The sequence below is a fragment of the Hemiscyllium ocellatum genome, chromosome 36 (assembly GCF_020745735.1).
Source record: "Hemiscyllium ocellatum isolate sHemOce1 chromosome 36, sHemOce1.pat.X.cur, whole genome shotgun sequence".
Lineage (NCBI taxonomy): Eukaryota > Metazoa > Chordata > Chondrichthyes > Orectolobiformes > Hemiscylliidae > Hemiscyllium > Hemiscyllium ocellatum.
Window position 1 is genome coordinate 8,371,327 of NC_083436.1, and position 17,741 is coordinate 8,389,067.

The following is a 17,741-nucleotide window of genomic DNA, read 5'->3' on the forward strand; positions in this document are numbered from 1 at the left end:
AGGAGCAGATTGGGAGGAAGATTTTGGAAAGGTGCAGAATTAAAAGGGTTGTTGTCATGGGTGACTCCAACTTCACTAATATTGATTGGAACCTCCTTAGTTCAAATAGTTTGGATGGAGCAGTTTTTGTCAGGTGTGTCCAGGAAGGATTCCTGACTCAGTATGTAGACAGGTTGACTAGAGGGGAGGCCATATTGGATTTGGTGCTTGGCAACGATCCAGGCCTGATGTGAGATCTCTCAGTGGGACAGCATTTTGGTGATAGTGATCACAACTCCTTGACCTTTACAATAGTCATGGAGAGGGATAGGAGCAGATGGTATGGGAAAACATTTAATTAGGGGAGGGAGAATTACAATGCTGTTAGACAGGAATTGGGGCACCTAAATTGGGAATAGATATTTTCAGGAAAATGCAGAACAGAAGTGTGGAGGTTGTTTAGGGAGCACTTGCTGATAGTGCTGGATAGGTTGTCCCACTGAGGCAAAGAAGGGATGGTAGGGTGAAGGAACCTTGGTGACAAGAGATTTGGAACCTCTAGTCAAGAGGAGGAAGGAAGCTTCTTAAAGCTGAGAAGGCAAGGATCAAACAGGCCTCTAAAGGGTTCTAGGGTAGTCAGGAAGGATCTGAAGAATGGACAGGAGAGCTAGGTAAGGGCATGAAAAAATTTCAACAGGTAGGATCTGAAGAATGGAGGGAGAGCTAAATAGGAGCATGAGAAAGCTTTAACGGGTATGATTAAGAAAAACCCTAAGGTGCTTTACACTTATTTGAGGAACAAGAGGATGGCCAGAGTAAGGGTAGGGTCGATCAGGGATAGTGGAGGGAACTTGTGCCTGGAGTTGGAGGAGGTAGTGAAGGTCCTTAATGATTATTTGGCTTCAGTGTTCACTACTGATAGGGACCTTGTCTTTTGTGAGGACAGAGTGAAACAGGCTGGTATGCTCATACAGGTTGATGTTAAAAAGGAGTAGGCTCTGTCAATTTTGAAAAACGTAAGGACAGCTAAGTCCCCTGGACCACAGGAATATAACCAAGGTTACTATAGGAAGAGAAGGAAGAGATTACTGCACCTTTAGCGATGGTGTTTGCATTCCCACTGTCCACTGAAGTAGTGCCAGATGTTTGGAGAGTGGCAAATATTATTCCCTTGTTCAAGAAAGGGAATAGGGACAATCCTGGGAATTACTAACCAGTTAGACTTATGTCTGTGGTGGGCAAAGTTTTGGAGAGGATTCTGAGATACAGAATTAATGATAACTTGGAAAGCCAGAGTTTGATTAGAAATAGTCAGCATGGCTTTGTGAGGGGCAGGTCATGCCTCACAAGCCTTATTGAATTCTTTGAAGATGTGACAAAACATGTTGGTGAAGGTAGAGCAGTGGATGTGGTATACAGGGATCTTAGTAAGGCTCATTTACAAAGTAAGGAGGCATGGTATACAGGGAAATTTGGCAGTCTGGATGCAGAATCGGCTGGCCCATAAAAGACAGAGGGTTGTGGTAGATGGAAAGTATTCAGCCTAGGGCATAGTGACCAGTGGTGCTCTGCAGGGAGCTGTTCTGGGACCTCTGCTCTTTGTGATTTTTATAAATGACTTGGATGAGGAAGTGGAAGGGAGGATTAGTATGTTTGTCAATGGCATGAAGGTTGGTAGAATGGTCGATAGTATGGAGGACTGATGTAGGTTGCAAAGGGACATTGACAGGATGCAGAACTGGGCTGAGAAGTGGCAGATGGAGTTCAATCTGGAAAAGTGTGAAGTGATTCATTTTGGGGGTCAAATTTGAATGCAGAATACAGGGTTAAAGGCAGGATTCTTGGCAGTTTGAAGAAACAGAGGGATCTTGGGTTCCATGTCCATAGATCCCTCAACGTTGCCACCCAAGTTGATAGTAGGGTGCTGGAAAAGCACAGCAGGTCAGGCAGCATCCCAGGAGCAGGAGAATCGATGTTTTGGGCAAGAGCCCTTCATCAGAAATGAGATTTGTGAAGGGCTTTTGCCCAAAACATTGGTTTTCCTGCTCCTTGGATGCTGCCTGACCTGCCCTGCTTTTCCAGCACCCTATTCTCAACTCTGATCTCCAGCATCTGCAGTCCTCACTTGCTCCTACCCAATTTGATAGGCTTGTTAAGAACGTGTATGGTGTGTTGGCTTTCATTAGCAGGGGGATTGAGTTTAAGAGCTGCAAAGTTATGCTGCAGATCTACAGAGCACTGGTTAGACCACACTTGGAATATAGTGTTCAGTTCTGATCATCTTATTATGGGAAAGATGTGGAAAGTTTAGATAGGGTGCAGAGAAGATTTACCAGGATGCTGCCTGGGATGGAGGGTGTGTCTTATGAAGAAAGGTTGAGGTGAAGAGGTCCAGGAAGGGGAGGGAGGTGAACAAGATGTCCAGGTGGAAGATGTTAGTGAAGTTGATGAACTGTTTAATCTCCTTGTGGGAGCACAAGGTGGCACCAATACAGTCATCAATGTAGCAGACGAGAAGGTGTAGGATGGTGTCAATGTAACTATGGAAGATGGACTGTTCCACATATCCTACAAAGTGGCAGGCATAGTTGGGACCCATGTGGATACCGATGTTTATGCTTTTGGTCTGAAGGAAATGGAAGGATTCACAGGAGTTGTTGTTGAGGGCGTTGACCAGTTCCGCAAATTGAATGAGTGTGTCAGTGGAGGGAGACTGATAGGGTCAGTGGGAGAAGAAGAAACAAAGGGCTTGGAGGCCTTCACCATGGCGGTAGATGTGTACAGGGACTGGATGTCAATGAAGAAGATGAGGCTTTGGGGGCCGGGGAAATGCAAGTCATGGAGGAGGTGGAGAGCATGGATGGTGTCTCAAATGTATGTGGGGAGTTCCTGGACCAAGTGGAACAGGATGGTGTCTTATGAGGAGATAGGTTTAGTGGGGCAGGAGCAGACAGAGAAAACAGGTCAACAGGGGCAGTCATTTTGTGGATTTTGGGTACCCACACAAAGAAATTAATGAGGCTAATCTACAACAGAGGCGAAACCTAAAATGTTCCCGGGGAAATAGCTGGTTAACACTTATCATTTTTGGCAAACCCTTGTTTATGCCTAAGGCTATCTCCTGACTTTTTTTTATTAAATATCATAGCATGTTTCAGATAATGAATTATAGTTACAAAAAACTCCACAGCTGACAAACAGTGTAACTACAAAGTCAATGAAGCATACAACTTAGATTAAAGGTATGCTGCATGGAACTGTTCAATATGCCTCCCTGATCAAGGATGTCATTGAACGACTACAGAGTGCACCACTTTAACCATTCACTTCCTTCACAACTGATACATAGAGGCAGTGCAGTGTGCCATCCACAAAATTCACTGCAGCAACTTACTATGTTTCCTTTGACAACACCTTCCAATCCTACAACCTCTGTTATCTAAAAGAACCACGTCTGCAGAGCATGGAAACACCAAATTACCCTCCAAGCCACAAATCATTTAATTGAGAACTACATGAGTTGTTCCCTTTCTAACAATACTGTGGATGTATCTGCATCAGATGGACTGTGGCAATACTGACATTGCTGGTGGTGCTTAAATCCTATAAGTTACTTTGAAAAAGTCATGATCTCACAGTCTCTAATATGGTTCACTCTCTAAGGCAGGTACATTTTATCTATCACTACTGGTTGTGTTTCATTACTACTCAGCACTCATTTCTGAGATTCATTTTAATACATGTTTTGCAAGTACTCATCATGAGTGTGAGATTGCCTATTTACATTATGATCCTCATATTTATGGGAAGTGGAGAGGGAGCAGGGAAACCTGAAAATATGTGAAACAAGGAAGTGCCACTGAATTTAACAACAGGATCTCCTTGTTATTTCTTTATTCACTCTTCACTCACGTTGCTTCAGGATCATAGGAGTGCAACAGAAAGTATTTAAGTATTAGATCTTTGCTGTTCTTGACTCCCTTTAGCTCCTAGATTTCCTTCGAAAGCCAACTTGGCAGTAGTAAATTTGAATGCTATCAAAATATCAGGAATGGAGCTGATTGTTTGGTTGATATAATGATGCAGTTGCTTCTTTAGAATGGGTCACCTGAACAACCTCAAAAATATTGCAGTTATAACACTAAGCTGATTTGAGAAAGGTCAAGGTCACAAAAGTGGAAGAAAACAAAGAACTGCAGATGCTGGTGATCTGAAACAAACAAAAATAGAAATTGCTGGAAAAACTCAAAGGCTCTGGCAGCATTCATGGAGAGAGACAAACAGAGTTAATGTTTCACGTCTTACATGACTCCTCAGAACTAGCCCATCATTACCTGCTTTATCTCCTGCTAGTTTCTTAAATGGGGGATTATTTCTGCTAATTTCCAATCTACTAGGAATGTTCCATTAGGAATATAGGCTAAAAATTCCAATGAAATTGTGTAAGAATACAAGTGCCTCTAATATCAAAACAAATGTTTTGCAAATCAGAAACTTGTGCCTCTGATGGTGGAAACATTGTTTAACCATAATTTCCATATTTGCTTCTGAACATTTTCTAACACAAATTCTTGTCTACCTTTGATCTTTCACTGAAAAAAAAGAATCTCCTCAACATCTTTGCAAAACAAAGTGATGCTATGTACAAAGATTGCTTTTAACTTGCTTCAATTTGGAAGTTTCTTTTACTCATTTCTCCACATCAAAATTTAAGTTTTTCTTCTTGAATTGCTACTTTTCAGCCTTATTATACCTCAAGCTCCAACAGTACATATTCTGTTAATATAAATTATTTTTACTTAGTACTGACAGGCAGCTATTTTATATATTCCCTACCAGTTACAGGATTTCTAGGATTTCTGCCAAGTGTGCATTCTTTAATCAACGCGTGTCCAGAAATTCTAGTCAGGGTCTGAACTCCTGTTTCTGGCCCTGTTGAGATAAAGGAATACCCACTTACCTTTTGGTTAATCTATGCTGGAGATTCCTGGACAGATGACTTCAGTTACAAACCTTATCCAGGAATCCTTGAATCCAGCAGTGGACAAAGTCATCACCAAACCATGTCTATTTACAACACTGGGCACTGTGTTCTGAAGTTTAATTGAACAACAGATGTGAATGGGGTGGCAAGAAAGTGAGGGGTTAGGTTGTGTGGTGGGTGAGGTGCGTTGGGTTCCAGGTGGAAGAGGTAAGGTGCCAAGTAGATGCAAAACGTAACATAGTAAGTGGTGGGGGAGATCATGTGCCAGGTGAGTAAGGGTAGGGTTCCAGGGTGCCAAGCAAGTGAATGAGTGTTTAGTGTAAGTTAGGGGTGGTACCTCTTAGATGAGTCTGGGTCAGATAGGGAGGTGAGTGGCAGTGTTGGTCTGGTGGGGTTGATGGAAGGGTGCTGGTTTTGCAGGGTCTAGTTGGGTAGTTTTGACATATTTGGTAGAGTTACCGGGTTTCAGTCTGGCAGGTGTGTGGTGCAGTTGGTTCAGAGGGTTGAATTGGGGTTGTCAGATTCATATGGCGAAAGTGAGGACTGCAGATGCAGGAGATCAGAGCTGAAAAATTGAAACGTGCAGCAGGTCAGGCAGCAGCCAAGAAGCAGGAGAATTGACGTTTTGGGCATAATTCCTGAAGAAGGGCTTATGGCCGAAACGTCGATTCTCCTGCTCCTTGGATGTTGCCTGACCTGCTGTGCTTTTCCAGCAACACATTTTTCAGATTCATATGGCGTCAGAGTCATGGAGTGTTAGGCGATATAATTGGTAGTGGCCGACTGATGGGAACAATGGTGAGTCAGGGGCTCAGTTTAATAGCTACCCCTGAGTTACAGTAAGTCCTTAACCCTAATAAGTGAATTGAAATACTCTGAAATCTCTGATTTCAATGGGCTTTCTTGAAGCATCCAGATGCAAGTGAAATTCCCGTTGGAATTTTAAATTTCTCATGGCATTCCTTTCGAGTCAATTCATGAGGATTTCTGGATGATCCCAATATGCTACTCCACCAAAACTGCTGCAATGATTATCTATCCATCAGAATATCTGGGCTATAATCCTCAGTTGCATCTGAAGATCAGATCCTATAAATCATCTAGTGCAAATAATGTTGTAATCATTTTTCAACTCATTACTATTTCCTATATAGTTATTTGCTGCAAAGCACCAGTGACGCACCAAATAAAAACTTCAATTATTTTTAATCACAATAATAATTAGTTCTTTATGCTCTGTAGTTCAAAGTCTCCAGAAAGGCGAATGCGCTTGGAAACAAGATCTGTTCAGTACAGAATTGCATTTGTTTTAACATATTTTCAACTATCATTCTCTTCATACCTCAAACCCTTGAAAGGACTCAGTTTAGATGGGTGTGCAACATGGGCAATATCAGGTCATGAGCTTATTATACACTTTATTCAATTTTCTTTAACATTTTTAGCACCACACTTTCCCACCCACTGCCACTAAGGCTTCAAATTCCTCTTCCTTTGATTGCTTTTTTCTTGTAATTTATCTCCTATCGAACACAATCAATGTACATTGCAATCTAAGTTGGTCTTTGTAAAGTGCAGATTCTGTATATTCCATTGAATTGGAATAAAATATTTGCGGGGTGAAATTCAACTTTGGCAGTATACACACTATCAGTCATTTAAGTCTTAATCAATATAAGAAAGTGATGACTAATTTCTATGCCTTATTTCCTTTTCCAGTGAAAACATCTGAAATGGCCCATTTTTTGACAAAATACAAGATTTCTGCACCTCATTAAAATGGAATTTATCTTTGATAAGGTGCAGATAAAATTGACCAGACTAATATAGGGACTTATGGATGAGGGCAATTGGATGACCTCATTTCCCATTCTCTCAAGGTGTTCAAACCAATGAAAGAGATCAATAGCCTAGAAATAATTTAAATATTTTCTTTGCTGGGTGAACAAGGGGACAAATGTTAAAGTTAGAGCAAAGCTAATTCTGAATGAAATCAGGAAATAATATTTCACAAAAAGGATAGTGTAAATATGGAATTCTCTCCCGCATAAGGTTGTGGATTTTGGGTCATCTGATAGATTTAGGACTGATATTAATAGGTATTTGTTCGGCAAGAATATCATGGAACATGGAACAAGGCAGGTATTTAGAACTGGTGCAGAGATAAGCTATGATGTAACTGTATTGTTGAGCTTAAGGTCATGAATGGCCAACTCCTGTTTCTTTGTTCCCATGAACAGCGATTGAGTTTAACTGTTGGAACATTTGACCTTGAGAAAACTAAATTCAGAAACAGAAAGTACTAGAGAAACTCTGCAGGTCTGGCAGCAGCATTGGAGAGAATAACAAGTCCAGTGTTTTTGGCTATGGCTTGTTGGGCCAGTGGAGACTGGCTCTCCTCTGAACTTTCAGCCAATGGGTGAGGCCACTGACTCCATGAAGAGTTCCAGCTAATATTTCAACAATAAAGCTTTCCCTGATACGTAACCAGTTCCATTACTGTTATAATCATGCTGACAAAAATCTTCTGGGATAGATTTTATTATCAAAAGAATTAAACATCAGGATAAAAGATAGTACACCCACAGATTGTCTATCTTCTTTTACACTTTGATAATAAAGTCAAAATCCATCTGACCACAAATTGTATTAAAAAGAGAATACTGGAGACACACAGTAGGTCTGGCAACATTTGTGAAGAGAAAAACAAAATTAACATTTCAAGTCCAAAGATTCTTCCATGGAACAACAAGTTGTGTTTTCCAAGGAAAGAAAAACACATTTAGATTGTGTGCTGTATCTGAATACTTTTAATAAGATCAGCTACAAAGAAGCTTCATGTATGAGTGCTTGGATAATGCAATGCGACTCATTTTCAATGTGTCAAAGGATAGCTTGGAGTAGTTCTGTCATAACAGCAACAACATTTCATTCAAAGTATTTTTTATTTGTACTGCTCTTTTGATTTTGCTAATTAATGCACACCATAGTCATAATGTTCAGTGATCTTACTTATCATAAAAGACTATCATGATGAATAAACTTTACTGAGTAGTTGGGTTTTGGAAGATAAGGACGACAGAATCCAGATTGTGACGTTGACACTAATATGTTTTATTGATACCTGTTTGGGTTTTATTGATCTTTGACCATTACCCTGGTGGGGTGGGCACAACTGAACTACTGTTGCTGTTGAGATGCTAATATGGAAGCAAGGATTTCAACAAATATCTCCTTGCTTAGATTCAAACTGTACATGATTTTCTCAGTTTAGGATTTTTCGAAATATTTTTACTAAAAGTTTTCATTTGGTTACTGACCACATACCCATTTTTCATTTGCAGTTTGACATTGGGCATGATCTACACTGCAACTGTTGCAAATGTGCTGATGTGTTTTAGCCTCCTTATAGCAGGATTCTGCACTGGAGTGTGTTCATCCACCATGTTTAGATGAGAACTTGACATTCCAGGTTTGCAGTGACTTTCATGTTGATTATTTCACAAAATCACTTGACAGTAACAATGTCAATATATTACAGACTTTGTTTTAACATTACAAGGCATGGGCTGACAGACCAAAAATGCTACTCCGAGGAGACTGTAATTTTCCACATCCATTGGCAGACTGCAGCTTAATTATCTCAATATCTTTGTTCTCTCAATTAATCTATGTAACTTTTATAAAACTGAAGTAAAATTTACCTGCTTGGATATACATTTAAGAACTCATAAAACTTACCTTAAATTCTTTTTCAATATTTGCCAACTTGGCTAATTCATTACTAAGTTCCAGTGCAGTGTGTACTGGATCTTCACTAGACAAAGACAAATAGGCAGGGCTTGCTAATCCTTTGTATGCATTGATCCTTGATCTGGAGTGACTAAATGAATCATGCTTTTGTTTCTCCACACATTCATTGCATTTACAGAAATAATCGTGAGGTTTCTCAATTCGTGCTCCTTTCATCAACAACATATGAACCACCTCGTATTTTTGGCAATGGGCAGCCAGAATGATTGGAGTGATATCTGGAGAAAACCTAGTGCCATCTTCATCATAAGCATAAAAATCATCATCTTGCATTTCTTGCTCACAAGGGCTGAGGGCCAGTCGGTTACTGGGCTCAAATCCAGAATGATTCAAAATTGCTTCCACAATTCGTATATATCCCTTACTGATAGCAAGCAATAATGCATCACCAATTCGAGCCAAATTATCCCTCTTTAGAAGGAGCTCAGTTACTTCCAAATGTTCATTTCCAACTGCTAGCTGAAGGGCATTCTGCCCCATGTAATCAACACAATTAACATTCAGTGACTTGCTCTCCTCCAGCATTCGCCGAACAACAGGTATGTTCCCATATTCAGCTGCGTCCAGAAAACGTTCTTCTTCTGGAGTCAGGCTTGTGCCCCTGTCATTGAACATGAATGCTGGACCACGGACGGCCTGTCTCCTTCCTTTCTCCCGTAGCACTGTCATTCTCCGCTGCATTACAGATGGGTTACTTACACTTTGCCTAAGAGAGAGAGAGCACAGTAAACTAAGGTAAAATGGGAAACAGTTCTGTAGTTAGTCATCTTTGCTAAATTCAGAGTTTCTGAATATTGTCTATTCATTTCAATCAATTTTTATTAGTTTTCAAGTTTTTTCCAAGAGATCAACCAAAGCCTATTCTTGTTGATATACCAATGGTTTTCTTGTGCAGAAAACTATCTTTGGAGTTATAAGAAAAGCTGGGCGATGTTTAAATTACCGAAAAGTGAATCAGTAATGAGGCAATTACAATTGACCAAAATGCCAGAGAAATGATTAGCTGCCCATAGGCAATTAGGGATGGAGAGTAAATACATGCTCAGCTAGTGATGCCTTCATCCCATGAATAAATAAATTCAATTAACTGCTCTCTGGACAGTTTGTAATGGATAATAAATGCTGAATCAACCAAATACATCAAATCCTTTGAGGTAATTTATAAAAACATACCAATCATAGCAAATTCCAAATCAGGGCCATTCTGTCTCACCCATTGGAGAAAGGGTTGGAGCGGGGGGAGGGAGGTCACAGGGTAGTTAGAACAGCAGGAGTAGGGGTTTATTGGCAGTTACTATTAATGTGGCCTCCACTGGGGGAAGGTAGAAGATGAGGGAGAGTGTCATTAAGCTATGATTTCAGGGGCAGGGAGGACAGCAGAGGTGATGTGGGGGCGCCTGGAAAGGGGCAGTGTAAGATAAAAAGAGGCTGTCATGAGGGGGTTGGGCAGCTGGTGACCCTGGATCGTCAGAGGTTGAGGGCTGACCTTATAGAGGTTTATAAAATCATGAGGGGCATGAATAGGATAAATAGACAAAGTCTTTTCCCTGGGGTGAGGGTGTTGAACACTAGAGGGCATAGGTTTAGGGTGAGAGGGGAAAGATATAAAAGAGACCTAAGGGGCAACTTTTTCGCACAGAGGGTGGTACGTGTATGAAATGAGCTGCCAGAGGAAGTGGTGGAAGCTAGTAAATTGCAACATTTAAAAGGCATCTGGATGGGTATATGAAGAGGAAAGGTTTGGAGGGATATGGGCCAAGTGTTGGCAGGTGGGACTAGATTGGGTTGGGATATCTGGTCGGCGTGGACGAGTTGGACCGAAGGGTCTGTTTCCATGCTGTACATCTCTATGACTTTATGTTTCTGTGCAGCCAATTTTTAATGCACGGTTGAAAGGATGGTACAAGGAAGTTCAAGCATAATGCCCAGAAGGAATTGGATATATACTTAAAAGAAAAAATGCAGTACAAGAGGAAAGGAGTTAGATTAATCAGATGGCTCATTTAAAGATCCAGCGTAGGGGAAATGAACTGAATGATCTCTTTCTGGATAATTCTATAATCCTAGAGTTAGGATTGTTACAGTGTATTATAAATAGCTGATACACAGCATGGTAAAACTTAACAAGGTATGCTTCATAGGAGAGGAGGAGATCTTCTTGTGTCAAATGCACCAATTGGAAAAAACATTTGAATTTTTAAATTTATCAATTATGTAAGTGAGCTTCATTTGACAACATCTCTCAGGTAACTAAGGTTAATGCAAGCCAAATTCAGTGATGAAATGAGATTTTATTATTCTGAAGTTAACGTATGCTGTATTGAAGTGAACAATGGCTTTGCTTTAGCAACACTGAACTTCGAATAATACAGTTCGGGAAGAGGCCCTTGATTCCACCATGTTTACGCCAACCAAGATGCCATCCTGAACTAATTGCCTCTGCCTGTACATCGTCCACATTCCTCGACACTGGGCTCAGCACTGCTGCCTCACAGCGCCAGGGATCTAGGTTCAATTCTAGCCTTGGGTGAACTGGCTATGTGGAGTTTGCACATTCTCCCCTTGACTGCATGAGGTTCCTCTGGATGCTCAGATTTTCTCCCACAGTCCAAAGGCATACAGGTTAGGTGGATTGGCCATGCTAAATTGCCCACAGTGTCCAGCATGTGCAGGCTAGGTGGATTGCCATGGGAAGTGCAGGGTTATAGGGATAGGGTAGGGGGTAGGATGCTCTTTGGAAGGTCGGTGTGGACTCGATGGGCCAAATGGCCTACTTCCACACTGTTTATGATTCCCTGCCTCGTAATCTGTCTAAGTGGCTCTAAAACTTTGCAAATGTATCCGCTTCTACTAGCTCCTTTGGCAGCACATTCGAGGCACCTACCAACAGTTTTGTTTGTGCTGAAATAACTTATTCTTTGCATCACATATATTGCATATTCTGAATATTGCAGAAAAACTCTGAAAAACTGATTTGTTTTGAACAGTAGTGGAAACAAAGTAAGTAAACTATTTCTAATTTCGCAGTCACACATTAAGTCACTGTGGCCTAGAAATTTGGGGACAGATATCTTTCCCTGTATTTAAACAGTGATTTACACCTAAGATTGGGTGTCATGCCTTTTCACCAGACAGCTAGTCACTGCAGATACTAAGAAACAATTGAACAAGTGAAATGGATGACAAGGTTGCTGCAATGCCAGCAGTAAACATTTGTTAAATTTACATCCTGCACATCATATTTAAGGTTTTGAAGGTCAGTTAGCATCTGAAGACTGGGTGCTATGCAATTGCACTGGGTGCTAGGCAAGTATGAACTTTTGGTCTTGAGAGCCTCTTATTTCTATTAGTATTCTGTTATTTTGGACAATGACCCTTAAGGCACAGAACTGGGAAAATGCAGCCACATTGGTAGTGAATGGCCTAAGCTAGGTTGTTGTGCTTCTTGCTCCTACACTAGTCAATATGCTGCATAATTTTCAGGAAAAATATTAGTGATACATCACAAGAAACACGACAACAGATCAGAAGTAGATAATTACAAATTAATTTTGCTTATTGATTTCTGCAAGAACATCACACTAATTAATTTCTAAACTTATTTATATCAAGCAGCAAATCACTCAAAGGTTTGAAGAGGAATACATTGAGAATTATTTAAGATGACAAATTCAAAACAGACAAAATATGAGCCATATCTTTCCAGTTAATATTTATACATCTTGAGTGGAATCTTCAAAGCTCCTGAATTCTGTGGGCAATAGTAAGAAAGTTGGGATAATCCCATGAGATGGCTGTGAAGAATTTTCAACATTGAGAGCAAAAGGTTCTGTTTTCCAACCGTGTTGAATGGCAAATTAAGCTTTTTACGAGTGAGTGGCAAGAGGCTTATTTGCATGTACTTGCATGCATAATCATCCTTATTATGATGTCATCTTGTTTCATTGATATGCAGGTTCCCATTCTCTGATCCACCAGCAGGAACTAGATGGTGACAATTCCCAATGTTAAAGTCAGCAGCTAACCTAGCCATTCCACTGACTGACTGCGCATCAATCACCAACATCTCAGGGCACACTCCATGGGCAGCGACCTCATTCCCTGCCCTCGAACAGCATGTCTTGAGTACTTGATAGAAACCATGCAGGGCAAGTTTGACTAGGAACTCAAACAGGCTATAGAGATGAGTCCAGCATCAGGAACCCCAGGAGATCCCAGTAATGGCCAGTGTAGCAAGTGGAAAAATATGACACACAGGGGACCAGAGGGGCATGATATAAGTTTAATAAGGTGAGTTTGGAGAGATAGCCTTACAGAGTGAAACTCATTAGAACTACCATTTCTGGTAGAGTCCAGCCCATTGTTACAAATACGAGGTTTTGTAAGATTGTTTTGAATGTAAACAAAAATGGAGCAGGAAAGAGACACATACAACATCCTATTACTTCTGTTCAGTGATAGATCTATGTGCCTTGATTAGCAGTGGAACAGGAGCCCAGTATAATCCCCAATAAAATCAGGGTACGAATCTTTAATACCGGAAGGCGAAGAAGAAAGGCAGCGATGTACTGCTGCTGATTCTTCCAGGGATTCTCAGAAGATTGAGGGATGAAAATTTCAAGTGACGCTGACATTATGATTCAGCAAAACTATGAAATGCAAGCTGGGAGTAACTTTGGATTGGTACCTATAATGACTACAATAAGCTGAGGTTGCGTTTTAATGTTTATACACAACTTAGTGTTGTTGATTGTCTTTAGAGGTTGAGGGAGTAACCTTTCTGTAATTTAGTGGATTAGGTGATGTTACTTCGAGTGTGTTTGTTTAAATAATTGTGTTACTTTTAATTCACCTGCACCACCACTAATAGTTGTGCCATCCACTTTAATCTGACTCAATCCCTCCCGTTTTCTCATTGCAGGACAAAATGGCCTGTAAAAGAACTGAAAGAGCCAGTTAGTTGGAGGATGCAGGATATTCCTCTCCTCACCATCCTAAGAGGAGAGGAGTTTGGCCCTTGTCAGTAAAGACTGCAACCAGTCCTGTGAAAATATGAAAACCACCATGTTCTAGCATCCAAATAATTGCTGTGCGATTGTTCCATTACTCCCACAATGAATGAATACTCGAATATCTACTTTTTGCTCTCAATGCATTCTCTCTTTTGTCTCTTGCAGGTACCAAGACAGTGGCACAGAAAGACATCACTTTGTCTACCTCTGAAGAAGAAAGCACAGCTGCTTCATAGGAACCACCAACAAGGCTGCCTCCTGCACCCCCACCGATTCAGCTACTAATGCCTTAGTGGGTACATTAGGTAGATTAGAGTTGGGTGAACTAGCTGGTGAACATATTGTCACGTCTGTGCAGCAGACTGAGGAAAAAAAAGCCCCAGGTCACCAGCAATTAGAGGACTGGCAGAAACAAAGTATCTGCTTAGCCAAAGGCAGGACAGGACAGCACCCCATGGTGTCAACAATTTGTGACTTAATTGACATAGAAAAGCAGACACAGGAGCAGATGGGTTTGTTAGGGGCATTAAGTAACCGGATACAAATATTGTAAGTCTGCAGCAATGATGTTAGGACCCTGCTGCCTCAGGGTCTCTGAAAATCTTGTGTTTCTTCAGGACAGGTTGGTGGCTGCCAGGGAGAGACAGGTCTAGCAGTCATTGGATCCATACTGCTGGATATACATACATCACTCTGCATCAATGATAAGATGACAGGGGGTCCAGAGACCTTGACCCCATTCCAGATGCCCCTTCCTGAAGGGGACAGGAATGTGCCAGTTACCCACCTGGTGAAGAACCACTTATAGCCCCCCCACCCAAAGGCTCCGCTCAGGACACTCCAGATGTAGCTGCATCTTTGGCCTCCACCCTGCCTGTTACCCTCAGCCCTATGGGAGGTGAAGCCATGGAGGGTGCACCTGCCTCTGGGAAGGACACACTCAGAATGACTGGGCCTTCTGGACTCAAACATATCTGGGGTCACCCAACCAAACTCCAAGTCCAACAGGCTCCACTGTAGGGCAACTGAGAAAGCCATGATTCCACTGAGTCGTGGTGTTTGGGAAAGAAATAAGAGGTCTTCTAAGGGCACATTGATTGTACAGGTAACACTGTAAATACTGTATATACATTCTCACATTTGTAAATACATGTTCATTTTTCTTCATCAGCTGTTTATGTGAATGTCTTTCTAGACACCAACAACATTGAAGGTACAGGCCTCAACATCCTTCACATTACATAATGTTTAATAATCCAAGGTGTGAACTGAACAGCTTTTGCACCATGTGCAGGCTCTGGGAAATTGGCTGATGATTGTTAATTTGGCAACTAGTGTGAATCTTTACATGCCAAAAAACATTGCCTAACAGCCATTGATAGGATTGATTTGTAATGATGCATGGTATGATCAAGAGGCCTTGAGGCAAGGATTTGGGCTGCACACAGTAGGCCAAAGGTTTTCAACTGCTGTGCCATGGGAAGGTTTGAGGTTTGCTGCAAAATTCTCAAGAAGCAGCATCGCTTTGCGTAGTTTTTGACATCATGCATGTGTGGATATTTGTCATTGTGCATATGCAGGAGAAAGGAAACCTGCTCAGGGATGGTGCAGAAGGGAAGGTTTCGGATACCTGGATAATTGGGGCTCATCTTGGGGTAGGTGGGACCTCTACAAGCAGGATGGTCTATACCTGAACCAGAGGGGTACCAATATTCGGGGGTGGGGGTGGGAGAGGTCTTTGCTAATGCTCTTTGGGAGGGTTTAAACTAACTCAACAGGGGATGGGAAACTAAATTGTAGCTCCAGTGTGCAGGTGGCTGAGAGTAGGTCAGAAATATAGTTCCAAGTTGGCAAGAGTGCAGCGGCAAGCAGTGGTTTGAAGTATGTCTAGTTCAATGCCAGGAGCATCTGGAATAAGGTGGGTCAACTTGCAGCATGGGTTGGTACCTGAACTTTGATGTTGTGGCCATTTAGAACACCTGGATAGAGCAGGGACAGGAATGGTTGTTGCAGGTTCTGGGGTTCAGATGTTTCATAAGAACAGAGAAGATAGTAAAAGAGGGGGAGATGTGGCATTGTTAGTCAAGCACAGTATTATGGTGGCAGACAGAACATTTGAGGAGTAATCTACTGATGTAATATGGGCTAAGATTAGAAACAGGAAAGGAGAGGTCACCATGTTGGAAGTTTTCTATAGGCCTCTGAATAGTTCCAGAGATGTAGAGGAAAGGATAGCAAAGATGATTCTGGATAGGAGTGAGAGTAACATGGTAATTGTTATGGGGGTCTTTAACTTTCCAAATATTGATTAGAAATACTATAGTTTGAGTACTTTAGATGGGTCAGTTTTTGTCCAATATGTGCAGGAGGGTTTCCTGACACAGTATGTAGACAGGTCAACAAAGGGCAAGGCCACATTGGATTTGGTACTGGGTAATGAACCCGGCCAGGTGTTAGATTTGGAGATAGGTGAGCACTTTGGTGATAGTGACCACAATTTGGTTATGTTTACTTTAGTGATGGAAAGGGATAGGTATATACTGCAGGGCATGAGTTATAGCTGGGGGAAATGATATGATTAGGCAAGATTTATGATGCATAGGATGGGGAAGGAAACTCTAGGGGATGGGCACAATTGAAATGCGGAGCTTATTCAAAGAAGAGCTACTGCGTGTCCTTAATAAGTATGTACCTGTCAGGCAAGGAGGAAGTGGTCAAGCGAGGGAGCCATAGTTTACTAAAGAAGTTAAATCTCTTATCAAGAGGAAGAAGGAGGCTTATGTTAGGATGAGATGTGAAAGTTCAGTTACGGAGCTTGACAGTTACAAGCTAGCAAGGAACGACCTAAAGAAAGAGCTAAGAAGAGCCAGAGGGGACATGAGCAGTTGTTGGCAGATAGGACCAAGGAAAACCCTAGGTATATCAGAAATAAGAGAATGACTGGAGGAAGATTTGGGCCAATCAAGGAGAGTAGTGGGAAGTTGCATGTGGAGTCTTTGGAGATTGAAGGTGCGCTATATGAGTATTTTTTGTCAGTATTCACACTGGAAAGAGACAATGTTGTCGAGAAGAATACTGAGACATAGGCTACTAGACTAGATGGGATTGAAGTTCACAAGATGTTACCAATTCTAGAGAGTGTGAAAATGGATAAATCCCCTGGGCCAGATGAGATTTATCCTAGGATTCTCTGGGAAGTCAGGGAGGAGATTGCAAAGCCTTTGGCTTTGATCTTTATGTCGACATTGTCTACAGGAATAGTGCCAGAAGATTGGAGGATAGCAAATGTTGTCCCTTTGTTCAAGAAGGGGAGTAGACACAACTCTAGTAATCATAGACCAGCGAGCCCGAATTCAGTTGCGGGTAAAATGTGGAAAAGTTAGAACAGATAGGATTTATAATCATCTAGAAAGGAATAATTTGATTATGAATAGTCAACATAGTTTTATGAAGGGTCAGTTGTGCCTCACAAACCTTATTGAGTTCTTTGAGAAGGTGACCAAACAGGTGGATGAGGTAAAATGGTTGATGTGGTGTATATGAATTTCAGTAAGGCATTGGATAAGATTCCCCACAGTAGGTTATTGCACAAAATATGGAGGCATGTGTTTGAAGGTGATTTAGTGGTTTGGATCAGAAATTTGCTAGCTGAAAGAAGACAGAGGGCGGTGGTTGATGAGAAATGTTCATCCTGGAATTCCGTTACTAGTGGTGTACCACAAGGATCTGTTTTGGGTCATTTTTATAAATAACCTGGATGAGGGCGTAGAAGGATGTGTTAGCAAATTTGGGAATGACACTAAGGTCGGTGGAGTTGTAGATAGTGCTGGAGAATGTTGCACGTAAGAGAGGGGCATAGATAGGCTGAAGAACTGGGCTAAGAGGTGACAAATGGAGTTTAATGTGGAAAAGTGTGAGGTGATTTACTTTGGAAGGAGCAACAGGAATAAAAG

General features: G+C 41.4%; 1 protein-coding gene across 5 annotated transcripts in view; it reads right to left on the reverse strand.

Moving 5' to 3' along the window:
- LOC132833221 (short transient receptor potential channel 3) overlaps positions 1 to 9,481 on the reverse strand; it is a 101,446-nt gene extending 91,965 nt beyond the window's left edge. For 3 of the 5 annotated variants that reach the window (XM_060851311.1, XM_060851309.1, XM_060851308.1), the window contains exon 1: positions 8,705 to 9,457. In XM_060851311.1, the coding sequence (XP_060707294.1) occupies positions 8,705 to 9,457 (753 nt within the window). Of the gene's footprint in view, positions 1 to 8,704 lie in introns of all 5 variants that reach the window. The other 2 variants (XM_060851313.1, XM_060851312.1) reach the window with 1 other exon arrangement.
- Between the last annotated feature and the right edge of the window lie 8,260 nt (positions 9,482 to 17,741).